Raw genomic sequence first — 14,811 nt, forward strand, 5'->3', positions numbered from 1 at the left:
TGATCAGGCAAAGGGAGCCGAAGCTGGAATTTTGATGCAACGAGGTAATCAGGTAGCTCTTCAGCAGCAACAGAGATCTTTTCCGAATCAGCCTATTCAGTTTCAGCCACAACAATCCCAGTATCAGTACCAACCTTCTCAGCAGTCAAATCAGCCTCAGAGGTTTGAGGGAGGCAACAGTGGCAGAAACATGCGAATCAGTATCGGCCGAAGGGGAAGAATTTCAAGAAGTCTGGGAACAGTTCATCGAGTTCCAGTGGCTCTAGACAGTTCAGTTCTGGGCAGAATTCAGGGTCTTCAGGAGCATCGTGTAGCAAGTGTGGAGGACGCCACCCAAGTGATCAGTGTCGAGGCGTGTTTGGTAGTTGCAATATCTGCCAGCAACCGGGTCATTTTGCTAGAGTCTGTCCTCGGCGAGGATCCGATAGAGCTCAGAGCGGCAGTTCTTCTCGACCGCCAGCTCAGCCCGAGAGATCAGCTTCTGCAGTCCATTCTTTTGAGCCCCAGTAGCAGTCTCGTCAGGGAGGTAACCAGAATCAGAACCAACCTCCTCGACAGCAGGTGAGGGTGTTTTCCCTGACAGAGCATCAAGCCAATGCAGCTCCGAATGATGTGATAGCAGGTAATTGTTCGATCTTTGGTTATCTTGCATTTGTTTTGATTGATACGGTGCTTCTCACTGTTTTATTTTTGAAATATTTGTCGTGATGCATGATTTATTTGCTGAGCCATTATCTGATGTTATTTCGATTACTTCACCTTTGGATGGAGGAATTATTTCGGTGAGAATGATCCGTAACTGTGTGTTAGAATCCGAGGGGAATTCGATTGAGATTGACTGCATTGTACTTGGATTATCTGACTTTGACTGTATTGTCGGGATTGATGCTCTGACCAAGTATAGGGCGACAGTAGATTGCTTTCAGAAAGTGGTTCGTTTCAGACCTGAGATGGCAGATGATTGAAATTTTTTCGGTAAGGGTTCTCGATCCAGGATTCCTTTGATTTCTGCGTTGTCCATGTCTCGTTTGCTTCAGAGAGGAGCAGAAGGATTCCTGATTTATGCAGTAGATGTGCAGAGGTCTAGTCCTGAGTTGACTGAGATACCGGTGGTTAGCGAGTTTTCGGATGTTTTTCCAGATGAGATTCCTGGTTTGCCGCCGATTCGAGAGATTGAATTCAACATCGAACTTGCACCAGGTACCCAGCCCATTTCGAAAGCACCTTATCGGATGGCTCCGTTAGAATTGAAGGAATTGAAGGAGCAGTTAGAAGATTTGATTGCCAAGGGATACATCCGACCTAGCGTATTGCCTTGGGGTGCTCCAGTGCTCTTTGTGAGGAAGAAAGACGGTTCTATGCGAATCTGCATCGACTATCGCCAGTTGAATCAAGCGACGGTCAAGAACAAGTATCCTCTACCTAGGATCGACGATCTTTTCGATCAACTACAGGGTTCCTCAGTGTATTCGAAGATAGATCTGAGATCAGGGTATCATCAGCTGAGAGTTTGCGACGAGGATGTGCCTAAGACAGCTTTCAGAACCAGAAATGGGCATTTTGAGTTCGTAGTCATGCCGTTTGGTTTGAAAAATGCTCCAGCAGTTTTCATGGATCTGATGAATCGTATCTTTCAGCGGTATTTGGATGAGTTCGTCATTATCTTCATTGACGATATTCTGATCTATTCAAAGAACCGTTCTGACCATGCCGAGCATCTGAGGATTGTATTACAGACTTTGCGAGCCGAACAGTTATATGCTAAACTATCAAAGTGCGAGTTCTGGTTGGACCGAGTTGTGTTTCTAGGACACATTGTATCAGGAGATGGAATTTGTTTTGACCCCAGTAAGATCGAGGCAGTTATGAATTGGCCGAGACCGACATCAGTGCCAGAAATCCGGAGCTTCATGGGTTTAGCAGGGTATTATTGCCGATTTATCCAGGGTTTATCTTCCATTGCAAAGCCGATTACCCAGTTGACCCAGAAGAATGCACCGTTTGTTTGGTCCGAGGAGTGCGAGGCCAGTTTTATTGATTTGAAGAAGAGATTGACCAGCGCTCCGATCTTGTCTATTCCATCAGGTATGGGAGGTTATTCCGTTTACTGTGATGCTTCTCACCGTGGTCTTGGATGCATTTTTATGCAGAGGAAGCACGTCATAGTTTATGCTTCGAGGCAACTGAAGCCGCACGAGACTCGTTATCCCATCCATGACCTTGAGCTTGCGGCGATTGTGTTTGCTTTGAAGACCTGGCGCCATTATCTTTATGGCGAGCCGTTTGAGATATTTTCTGACCATAAGAGCCTGAAATACTTGTTTTCCCAGTCCAAGCTGAACATGAGACAGAGGAGATGGATGGATTTTCTTAAGGACTTCGACTGTGAGATCAAGTATTATCCTGGAAAGTCGAATGCAGCTGCAGACGCTCTTAGTTGGAAGCTTTGTTCCTTATCTCTTTTTACGAGGGGTGTCTCTCAATTGATTAAAGACTGTTGTACTTTTGGTTTGGAGTTTGAGACAGATAGGAGATCCATCAGAGTTTTTGCAATTCAGGCCGAGCCAGAGTTGTTTCAGTTGATCAGAGAGGCACAGAGATCCGATCCGAGCAGTCAGAGTTCGATAGAGAAGGTTCGATCAGGTCATCAGTCAGAATTTCAGGTCAGGGATGATATGCTATTCGTGAATAACCGTATTGTTGTGCCCGATGTTTCTGAGTTGAGACAGCGTATTCTTCGAGAGGCGCATTGTAGTCGGTTCAGTGTTCATCCAGGAGGCCGAAAGATGTATAACAACTTGAAGACCCAGTTTTGGTGGAAGCAATTGAAAGGAGATGTCACGAGGTTTGTATCCTGTTGTCTGAATTTTCAACAGGTGAAGGCCGAGAGGAAGAAACCAGGTGGCTTATTGCACATTTTGCCTGTCCCGGAATGGAAGTGGGATCACATCTTGATGGATTTTGTCACGAAGCTACCGCGTTCAGTCAGAGGTTGTGATGAGATTTGGGTAGTGATTGATCCGTTGATGAAATCAGCTTGTTTCATTGCATACCGTATGACATACCGTCACGATCAGATGGCCGAATTGTATGTCAGAGAGGTTGTGAGATTGCACGGCGTGCCGAAGTCGATAGTATCAGACAGAGATCCGAGGTTTACTTCTCACTTTTGGCACAGTCTACATGGGGCATTGGGTACTCGTTTGCACTTGAGCACAGCGTATCACCCTTAGACCGACGGTCAGTTCGAGCGTACGATCCAGACTTTGGAGGATATGCTTCGCGCAATAGTGCTTGATTTCGGCTCAGGTTGGCAGGAGTCTTTACCTCTAGTGGAGTTTTCGTACAATAACAGCTTCCAAGCGAGTATTGGCATGGCACCTTTCGAAGCTTTGTACGGGAAGAAGTGCAGATCTCCGTTATTTTGGGATGAGATTTCAGAATCACCGGAGTTGGGTCCAGACATGATTCGTGATATGGCAGAGCAGGTGAAGTTGATCTGAGTCAGAATGAAGACAACCCAAGATCGACAGGCCAAGTATGCGAATGTCAGATGCAGACCACTGTGTTTTGATCAGGGAGACCGTGTGTTTCTGAATATTTTTTCGTTTCGAGGTACTGTCAGATTCGGAAAGAGAGGGAAGTTGTCGTCGAGATTCCTTGGTCCGTATGAAATTCTGGAGAAGATAGGCGATCTTGCCTATAGGATTGCTCTTTCTCCGTCTCTTTCAGGCATCCACGATGTGTTTCACGTTTCGATGTTGCAAAAATATCATCCGGATCCATCCCATGTTCTTCAGCCAGACGAGGCCGAACTTGATGAGACTCTGAGTTACTTCAAGCGACCGATTCAGATTCTCGATAGAAAAGAGAAGCAGCTCAGAAACAAGTCGATTTCGTTGGTGAAGATTCAGTGGAGTCGTTACGGAGTTGAAGAAGCGACTTGGGAGACCGAATTCGATATGAGGCAGCGATTTCCAGAGTTGTTCGATTGAGGTGAGTTCATCTTCAGTATGATTCTTTCTTGTTCAGTGTGTGATCTGTCAGATTTTGAGGACAAAATCAAATCTTAGAGGGGGAGAATTGTAATGCCCCGATTTTATTATGATTGAGTTTAATTTAGATAATCAGGATTTTCAGTATTTGAAGGCCGTTTGATAATTCGCAGGGGGTCATTTTGCAAACTTTGAAGAATTGAGGGACCGAAATGCAAAATTGGATTTTATATATATTATATCATGCAAGTTGACTCCTACATCACATCACTCCCTCTCCTTCTATTCTCCATCCGTGCGTACCCATCAGAAGCCATGGAAGACAACATTTCGAGCTTCTCTTCCGTCCGATTTACACGATCCGACCGTTAAATTTTCATTCCGAGTTGAGATTCACGATCACCGCAACGAGGGCTTCATTTTGACGTAAGTTTTGCTACGATCCTCGAACTTTGATTTTTGTCGGGTTGTCAGAATTTGATAATCTTGGAGTATGTTGTTCTTGAGCTAGCATAGATCGTGTATTCAAAGTCGATTTGGAAAAAGATCAAAGTTTGGATTTTATATGATTTTTGGAGTATAAATTCGAAAATGAGGTTGTTGGATTTTGATGGATTTGATTGATTTTGGATTGTTTGGTTGGTTTAGAAGATGTTGTGGATGGTTTTGGATTGTTTGTTGTTGTTGGAGATTTTTGGTTTGACCGTTTATAGCTGTTATGCCGTCAAAATCGAGTTTGGATTATCGGTTGTTTAGTTTCGGTTTGATTTCCGGGTTTGATTGACTTGGCAGATTGATATCGAATCCGCATATTCTTCATTTTCAGATTTAGATTGGAGTTTCGGATTTGGATTGAACTTGGAAGTTGAATCGAATCGAGAGTCGAAGACGGTATATTGATTGAATTTCTTTGTTTCGATTTGTTGTGATTCGATTGAGTATTTATTTGAGTTCGTTGTTATTTTCAGATTTGAATCCTCGACGGACTTGAAAGGTAAAAGACGACATTGACTTGAATGGGGTTGAATACTCAAGTTCGATTGATTCTCGAGCCCCGAAAATCACATACTGCATGTTAATTGCTTGTGTGAACTGGGTTGATTAATTGTTTACACTTGCATTCATATTGAGCCGATTATTCGATTCGTTTTGAAGATAGACGTTTTAGGGAGCTATATTGAAGTGGCTTTGGATTTCGAGTTTTTCCAAGTGCCAGAATACTTCTTGTAGTTGCTCTAAAGTCTAGGGGTTGAGTTGAATGACATCCACCCCGAATGGGTGTATCGGTGAGTTGTTGTGAGGACTTGGCCCCAGGATCCCAACCGAATACCGATTGATATTTCGATTATCTGATTTGATAGTCCCGAGTTTTGAAGTCATGCATTCATTCATTCTCATTTTGATTTGTTATTGATTATTACATTTCAATCTGAGGTGTTTATTTGATATTGCATGGCTGTCTCTTTTACTTAGAAATTATATTTCTAACCGATTTATCCGGCTGTTGTCTTTGTTTGTATGTGTACTTGGCAACAGAAGGATTAGGAGCTGGACCGAGTCGTCTTGGTTACCTTGGGTGAGATCGATAGAAGTGAGACTCCACGTTGTAGGGTCGAGTCGATTGTATCTATATTAGTTTTGTTGAGTCGTTGGAACTCTATTCGTCGAACTTGTATTGTTAATCGCGTTTTGTTGGTATTTCGAATCCCTTATTTTATGTAGGAGCTATGGATTGAACCTTGGTTGTTGGGATCATCGAATTGAGTTTGTAATGATGTTATTTTTATGCCCTGGAGTGTAGCTGCCGAGTTGACAGCACGGGCGCGCAGTTCCTGGCGCGGGCGCGCTAGCTTCTGCGAGGTCCAGGCGCGGGCGCGCCTGTTTTGGGCGCGGGCGCACGATCCCCTTTTTTAAAAAAAATTTTGATTTGTTTTTCCGCGGCTCCTCTTGTTCGATTTTGTTTTATTGTTTGAGAATAGGAGATTAAAAATGGGGTCTCACATTAAGTGGTATCAGAGCGATAATATTCTTGGATTTGAACTAGAGTAAGCGGGGTAGATCGAGTTCGCATGAATTGAATTCTCGCATATGATTGTTTTGTTTAAATGATTACTTTAAATACGTGCGAGCATGCTTTAACGATTCTTGAATTAATTGAATTACATGAGTTGTGATTTAATTTATAAAGCATGAATTATGTGATATTATCTGTCATTGTATATCATTGAGATTCATGGGTTCTCAGAGCAGAGTTTTGGACACCGAGGTTTTGGAATCTCATATCCCTTGGAATGCTGGATCAACTTGGATATGAATTCAAAGCCAAAGATGGGATCCTTAGCATCACAAAAGGCGTGATGCATGTTATGAAAGGATCGAGGAATAATGGTCTTTACGTATTGGAGGGCAAGACATGCACTGATCAAAATGCCCTGAGTGCAGAAGATAAAGACAGAAACAAATTATGGCATATCAGATTGGGACATGTCAGTGATAAAGGGATGGTTGAGTTAAACAAGCAAGGGGCTTTTGGCAAAGATCATATAAGTAAGCTGGACTTTTGTGAGCACTGCGTACTAGGCAAACAAACAAGAGTCAAGTTCAAAAGAGCATAACACAAAACTAAAGCTACCTTGGATTATATACATTCTGATGTGTGGGGGCCTTCCAAGACCCAGACACACGGAGGCTCTAGATACTTCATAACCTTCATAGATGACTATTCCAGGAGGGTATGGTTATACACCATGAAACAAAAGAGTGAAGCTTTGCAAAAGTTCATTGATTGGAAAACACTGATTGAGAATCAAACGGGCAAGAAAATTAAGAGGTTAAGGACTGATAATGGCCTGGAGTATCTCAATCATGAATTTGATGCATTGTGCAAAGGGGCAGGCATTGCAAGACACTTCACAGTAAGGTACACTCCACAGCAAAATGGACTTGCTGAGAGGATGAATAGAACTATATTAGAGAGGTTCAGATGCATGCTTGCAAATTCAAAGCTTGGAAAAATTTTCTGGGGAGAAGCTGCTAATACAGCATGTTATTTGATCAACAGATGTCCTTCAGCTGCCTTGAACTTCAAAACTCCTATTGAAGCGTGGTCAGGGAAACCAGCAAATTACCAGACTCTTAGATGTTTTGGTTGTACAACCTATATGCATGTAAGTGAAGGTAAGCTTTCACCAAGAGCAAGAAAGTCCATTTTCCTTGGATATCCTGAAAGAACTAAAGGATACAGAGTCTGGATTTCAGAAAATGGACATGGTAAGGCAGTAATAAGCATGGATATTACTTTCAATGAAGATGACATGCTGAACCATGCACCTCATGAAGAAAAACCAGTCCTGGACAATGACAATAATAGCATTGATCATATCATGGTGGAGTCTCACAAGGGAGACTACCTTGAACAAGTCTCACAGCCTGGAAGATCTGATGATCAAGAAACACATGATGAATCTGATTTGAGGGATTATATAATCTTGTGAATGACAGAGCAAAGAGAACCATAAAACCACCTGAAAGATATGGTTATGCAGACCTCATATCATATGCATTAAGTGTGTCAGAAACCTTGAACTTGGATGAGCCGATTACCTATAAGGAATCAGTCAATGGTCCACAAAAATAAAGGTGGAGAGAAGCTATGCTTGAGGAGATAAGTTCACTTAAAAGGAATGATACTTGGAAATTGGTGGAGCTGCCTAAAAATAGAAATGTGGTAGGTAGCAAATGAATTTTCAAGATAAAATATGGCATTCCAGGAACTGAGAATCCCAAGTTCAAAGCTAGTTGGTGGCCAAAGGTTTTACACAAAAAGAGGGCATAGATTATAATGAAGTCTTCTCACCTGTTGTCAAGCATACGTCTATCCGAATTCTATTGGCTTTGACAGCAAGCATGGATCTGGAATTGGAGCAAATGGATGTAAGAACAGCTTTTCTACATGGTAACCTAGATGAAGTTATTTTCATGAGGCATCCTGAAGGGTATGAAGAAGCAGGCCAAGAAAACAGAGTATGCTTGCTTCAGAAATCATTATATGGTTTGAAACAATCCTCAAGACAATGGTACAAACGTTTTGACAGCTTCATGATCAGAAATTTTTTTGAAAGAAGCAAGTATGACAGCTGTGTATACCATAAATCGAATTCTGCTGATTGCATCATCTACTTGTTACTCTATGTTGATGAAATGCTAATTGCATGTAAGAGTATGAAAGAAATAGATAACCTGAAGGACCAGCTCAAGGCAGAATTCGAGATGAAGGATTTAGGCTCAGCAAGAAGGATACTTGGTATGCAAATCACCCGAAACAGAAGCAAGAGACTGATGTATATTTCTCAAACAGACTACTTAAAAAGGGTTGTGACTAAGTTTGGGATGAATGAATCTAAGGATGTTTCTACACCCTTGGCATCATACTTCAGATTGTCCACAGATCAGTGTCCTAAGGAAACTGAAGAGCAATCTTATATGGAGAATGTGCCATATTCTAATGCCACAGAGAGTCTAATGTATGCTATGGTTTGTACAAGAACTGATATAGCATATGCCATTAGCCTAGTAAGCAGATTTATGAGCAAACCTGGGAAAGCTCATTGGAATGCTGTGAAGTGGATCCTAAGATACATCAAAGCCACTATGTCTACTGGTTTGATATATGGTAATTTACATAACACTCCAGATGGATTGGTTGGTTATGTAGATGTTGATTATACAGCTGATATTGATAGAAGAAGATCGATCAGTGGTTATACTTTCATGTTCAAGGGATGTGTGGTAAGCTGGAAAGCAACATTACAAGCCATAGTGGCCCTATCTACCACAGAGGCAGAATATGTAGCAATTACTGAAGCAGCAAAGGAAGGCATTTTGCTTAAGGGTATCTTAACAGAACTCATGAGAAGAGATGTCAGTGTTAAAGTTTACACTGATAGCCAAAGTGCCTTTCACTTGACCAAGAATCTCATGCATCATGAAAGAACTAAGCATATAGACATCAGGTTGCATTTCATAAGGGATTTGGTGGAGGAGGAGAAGATTGATATGCATAAGATATCAACTGAACATAATCCTGCCGATATGTTGACCAAACCCATTCCAATCCTAAAGTTCCAACATTGCCTTGATCAGTTGAATGTTGGGGAAACTAAGGTTACTCCTTAAATCTGGAGATGTCTTGCCCGAGGTTTATAGGAAATCCAAGGTGGAGATTTGTGAAGTTGGATTACCTATCTAGCTATTGATTGGTTCATGCACTAAGGTGCACGATGGGATCAAGACCATGATGCACAGGATTGCAACTGCACTAACTAATTGAACGGAATTGCAGCAGTTAAGGGAGTTGGTTATTGAAGGTTTCTTGCATGCAAAGTATATACATGCAAGACTGCTACAATACAAATAGGTCCCCCTGAGAATTCTTTAAAAGAGCTGCAATTTGTATCGATAGAGTTTTTCTTTTGAATGCGGTTCATCTAAATGATATAGGAGTTGATATCATTGTATTTAAGAGTGTTCTTGGTGTAATCTCCTTGTAACGTTTTACGATCAAGATTAGTGGATTTAAGCCTTGGGCAAGGCGAAAGTGGATGTAGGATATTCAATCCGAACCACTATATTTCTTGGTGTTCTTGTTCATTTGATTTCTCATTTTTCATTCCAGTTAAATATTCATTGCATCTGTGATATTCCTTGGGTGAATTACTCGATCGTGAGTTGACACATACACAACAATTATAATTGAATAACTTGTTATTGATCATCTACGTACATGTTTATAAACTAAAACTCCAATATCTAAATTAGGGATTTTGAATATGGGTTAGTCTAATATGAAAATTAATATTTAAGATCACACACACACACACACATATATATATATATATGATGCATGATTTATATGAAAAACCAACACTTATTTTGTAGCTCCATTAATCATCAAAATAAAAGGTTTTGTGAATATATACTCGGATTCTTATAATAGATGATTGAATATCAGAATAGATGATTGATTTGAATCATTTTATATATCTTTTCATATATGAATCACTCGATATATCCTGTAAATAGGATGCTTGGTGAATTTTATTTCATTCTCACACTTTACTATTAACTTGTAGAGTGAGACAATGTTAGTCTGCTATGCGATCTCAAGAATCATGGGTGTCGGATCAAATAAGATATATGCGATATAGGTTGATCCGACTCATATCTACAATGATACTTTTTGTATGAAATTTTTTTTTTACATAGGTCGGATCAAATAAAATATTCATATCACAAAAATAACTCATAAGACGGTCACATAATAGTTTTTTTAATGATGTAGGAACCCGTAGCCGCTATTTTTCGATACGTACTGAATAAATTCACGGATTATCGCAATAGCATGCAAATCACGCTAATCAAAGTAAATCACAATGGGCAAACTTTATCTATCGCACGGTAGTTTTTATGTTAATTGTAACACTTAGCGTTAAATTCAGTACATATAAGCCCATTATGTATTTAACTAAACAGAAAAGAAAGTAATGGATTAAAAATTGGCCGCTGCTCTGATTGGGCTTTCTATTTGACAATAAAATTGTTATTTGCGCATGACTGATGGGCTTTCAAATGAACAATAAAAAATTTTATTTGGATAATTTATTCGTATTTCTGTAATTAGTTTAGTTACTTCTTGTAATCAGTTTGAGTAAGTTGGGATTAACTGATACAAAACTAAAATTGTAATTGATCTATAAAATTTAGTTCTTATTTAATAATAAATTTTGTTACAGCCTTACAGCCTTACAGTTGAAAAAAAAAATCAAGTAAAATATCGACAGATTTAAATTGCCATTGTTTCAAAATCTAAGTTTTGATTGATTTATTTATTTAATTTTTATTTTTAAAGCAAATAATTACTTGTTCATCTTATAAATTCCTCTTTGAACGGTCACAGTCTCAACTCTCATAGATGGAAAATACAAGATTGACCTTCGTGAAGTTATTTATCCAGCCAAATGGTTTCTTTATTCCATTAAACTTGTCTAATTTTAGGTTTTGATACATTAAATTTTCAAAAAATTGATTATGAAACACTAATTTTTAATTTTATCCTATTCTGTCTAATTAATGACATAACATCTAACAAGTTTAATAATTTTTTATGTCAGAACATACGTATCACATCAACTTAGTTTGAATCAAAATAAGTGAAAATAAAAAATTAACTTGGCTTATTTGACATGACTTACAGATACAATCAAATTACTGGTGGGGGTTACTGTGACACTGCTCACTGAATTTGAAATCTATTATAATAATGATTCATGCATAAAAATTGAAAATAATGGGAAACAATTTTAACATAAGACATTCGGCCAATTATTTAAATGATCGTAAATATTATGGATGGATATTATCTTGATCATTTCGAAATCGTTAAAATCTTCTGATTCTTTATTCAGAGATTTCGACAGAATTCACCTCTCAAAAGTTTTAAAGCTATTAAATTTAAATGAAGGTGTTTGCAATTAAAAGTTATTTTGCACGCGTATGTGTGCCAAAATGTGAATAAAACACAAAAAATCTAACTTCTACTCGAGGTATTGTGAAATGTGGCAATGCATACTCACACTTTATTTAGCAATATGAATAGTTAATTACATTAATTAAATTAATCTTTAATTAGGAAACAAAAGGAATCATAATTATATATAGATCGCTACTTTTGAGCATCATGAGACAAATTAAAGTAGAAGGGTTTTCACTGTACCCTTTTGACTTTAGATAAAAATTCACCCACCAAGATTAATCGTGGAAAAAACTATTTACCCTCTAAATGGGGTCAATGATCGATGAAAATTACCATGAAATACATATAAAGGCACAGATAAAATGTATTTATTACAAATGGATTCCAAATGAAATTTATAAAGATATGTGACTAATCAACTATTTAATTGCATGATTAATTCTCTACATGGATTGTTTGTCACGATGGATATTGGCGATTATTGGGATTAATCATCATACGAATTAATATTGGAATTAGTCATGATTTTGATAATTGTGATTGTATAATTGGGCTTACCACTTGATCTTGCCTCATTTAGTGGATAGACTCCATCAACAATTTTTATCATGAATCCTGCTATAAATTATGAATTCATCCCTTGATTATCTAATTCTCATGAGACCAATAATCAAGATTCTATATAGAGAGAGCTTAATTTCTTTCGTCCATTACTGTGTAAGTTATACTCTCTTTGATTAAAAGCTTCATATTTATACTTTTTTTAGATGTGTAGATATATCCAGGGAATTGAAACAAAAGCGTGCACGCACACATAAACATTTTTATTTAACAAAAAAAAATGGAATTCGCCGTACGTACGAAAGTTAAAAACAATTTGAATTCGACGTATTATATATCCTGATCCCTTCATTTTAAACCAAAAATCTTTGATTTATTGTTTTCTAAACTATAGTCTTTTTTTTCTATATAAGTTCAATTATTTAGTAAAAAACTTGTTATTTTTTTCGTTACACTTTGCATGCATGTCCATTAACAATTTTTCATGCAACCAATTAATTAATTAATTACACCAATTTGTATTGATATATGGCAGGTTCTTAATTAGGAAAAATGGGCAAAAAGAGAGTAGTACTGCCTGTGTTGTTGATTGTGTTGCTATTGATAAACACATTAATAAGCAGCTTGGTGGAAGGAACAAGGGTAGCCATGTTTGCTGAGAAGCACAAGAAAATGATGGAGAAGATCAATAATTATGAAGAGGGTAGTACTGCAACTACTTTGGATGGGGATAATCACCATTACTACTCCATACCAGATTTCAATCGGCATAATAATAATGATCAAGGCGATTCCAGCCCCGGAAAAGTCTAAAATCATCCATCACTAGAAACATATTGCATCAGTATATCGCGTCGGCTCGTGATAATTTTAAATATAAGTATAATTTCTTGTTTCTTATAAGTATGAATGCAAAAGTTGGTGTCATCAAATTTTATTGACAAATCTTAAGTATTAGTAATTAGTATGTAGGTGTGGCTACTAAGCTCTCCCAAACACTATCTAAGTAATTGAAACTGTACAACTCTTTAAATTAATCTCATTCCTAAATCACCTTTTTAACTACGATCTATCTAATTTTTCTATTAAGAGAATTTCCTTTTTTTTAAGTATAAACTAAAAATATAAGTTCGATTTATAAATCATCTGACACTAAAATCAAAATTTTGATATAACTCGATATTCAATTATAACAAATTTATCCCAACTAAAAATTTTAAAGTTAGTTTGAGTGATAAGTGATAACGTAGAATTTTATGCATATATTTTCTTCGAGGGAAATACCACTTAGCCCATTTTCAAACTGAGAGGTGAAAAATACATGACTTGATCCAAGGGGAATTGTAAATTTGTAATATTCTAGCTAGCTAGATCTACCAACATCATCAATTTTCTATAAAAGTTCAATATTTATTATCATAAATATTCGTTATTTTCCAAATATTTTATTCATTTATATTATATTTAATCGATTTTCATATGTATAACACTATTATTATTATTATTACATCACACTTTTTAATGCATGCAAAATATATCAGGCCATTGACCATGTAATATCAACCACCCCCAAATCCTCGTTCAGCCCCAGAGCCTTCCACACGGCGTCAGACCCATCCACTATATTATTCCGACACGGCGGCTGGTACGCGTGTTCGGCGTCGCAGCCGTTCCTGGAGTCGCATTCGTCCACCACCTTCGCCGTCGTGCTACGCCCATTCTTGGCCGTGATCCTTATCATCCTCCCGCACCTCGACCCGCCGGCGTACCATCCGGTAGACAATGCGACGACACTTTCGCCGTTGCTGTGATATTGATCGTCACATTCGGACGGGCCACCGCCGTCTCCGCCGGCGCTGAAGTCGTTGAGGGTGAGTTTGGCGGGCGTGGAGGATGTGACCGGTGGAGAGCAGCTGTATTTAGGGTAAGACTGGCCGCTGCAGTAGAGGGTGCCGTATGGCTGACAACTCCCTCCGCCGGAAGGCGGCGCGGGGGTGCTTCCGCCGCCGCATGTGTGAGTTCCCACGTCGGGATCGTCGTTGCATCTTCCATTGATGCATATCAGTTGTCCCGCGCAATCGTTTAGTGTCTGGCAAGGGCCATTGCAGGAGGAAAGGGAGATCCCGAGACTCATGAAAGAGGATATCAAAACGCTTATTATTAAAATCTCAGACCCCATAGCTAATTTATTAATGATAAAATTGAGGTGTGATTGAAGAACAAGGAGGAACTTAATTTATATTGCAAAGTTTGGCGTATGCTTTAAAAAGATTGATGGGGTATATATATATACTACACATTATTCGGTCTCGCCCGATTAATTCGGAAATTTGCAATTTTAGTTATTTATTTTTTTATTATTTTATGATGGATTTTTAAAATTGCAATCTTGGTAGTTTTATTGTGCAACAATTGTCTTTGCTTGGTAGAGCAATCTTATCATGACGATTGGGTTGTTGTGCGCTTTGCACCATATTACCACCAGCGTGCTATAGTTTTAGGTAAAACAATAAGCGTTCGGTACTATAATATGTATTTGGAAGATTTTTCTTAACAATTTTTTAAGAAAAAAATTTATGATCACTTATTTTTAGAAGTTACAAACACTATCTTAATCTTACATTTTACACCCCACGTGATATATTGATTTGGACGTCTTGTATTTAATCCTCTTCACACCCATTGAAATTATATTTCAAATGTGTGTCATTCCTCTTCTGTGAA

The 14,811-nt window shown here is 38.4% G+C and overlaps 1 protein-coding gene across 1 annotated transcript; it reads right to left on the reverse strand.

Moving 5' to 3' along the window:
• Positions 1–13,510: 13,510 nt before the first annotated feature.
• Positions 13,511–14,337, reverse strand: LOC140884093 (kiwellin-like). The gene has a single exon (XM_073290759.1). It carries the CDS (start codon positions 14,264–14,266, stop codon positions 13,625–13,627), a length of 642 nt encoding a protein of 213 aa, XP_073146860.1. The 5' UTR covers positions 14,267–14,337; the 3' UTR covers positions 13,511–13,624.
• Positions 14,338–14,811: the final 474 nt, after the last annotated feature.

The sequence above is a fragment of the Henckelia pumila genome, chromosome 2, assembly GCF_033568475.1.
Source record: "Henckelia pumila isolate YLH828 chromosome 2, ASM3356847v2, whole genome shotgun sequence".
Taxonomy (NCBI): domain Eukaryota; kingdom Viridiplantae; phylum Streptophyta; class Magnoliopsida; order Lamiales; family Gesneriaceae; genus Henckelia; species Henckelia pumila.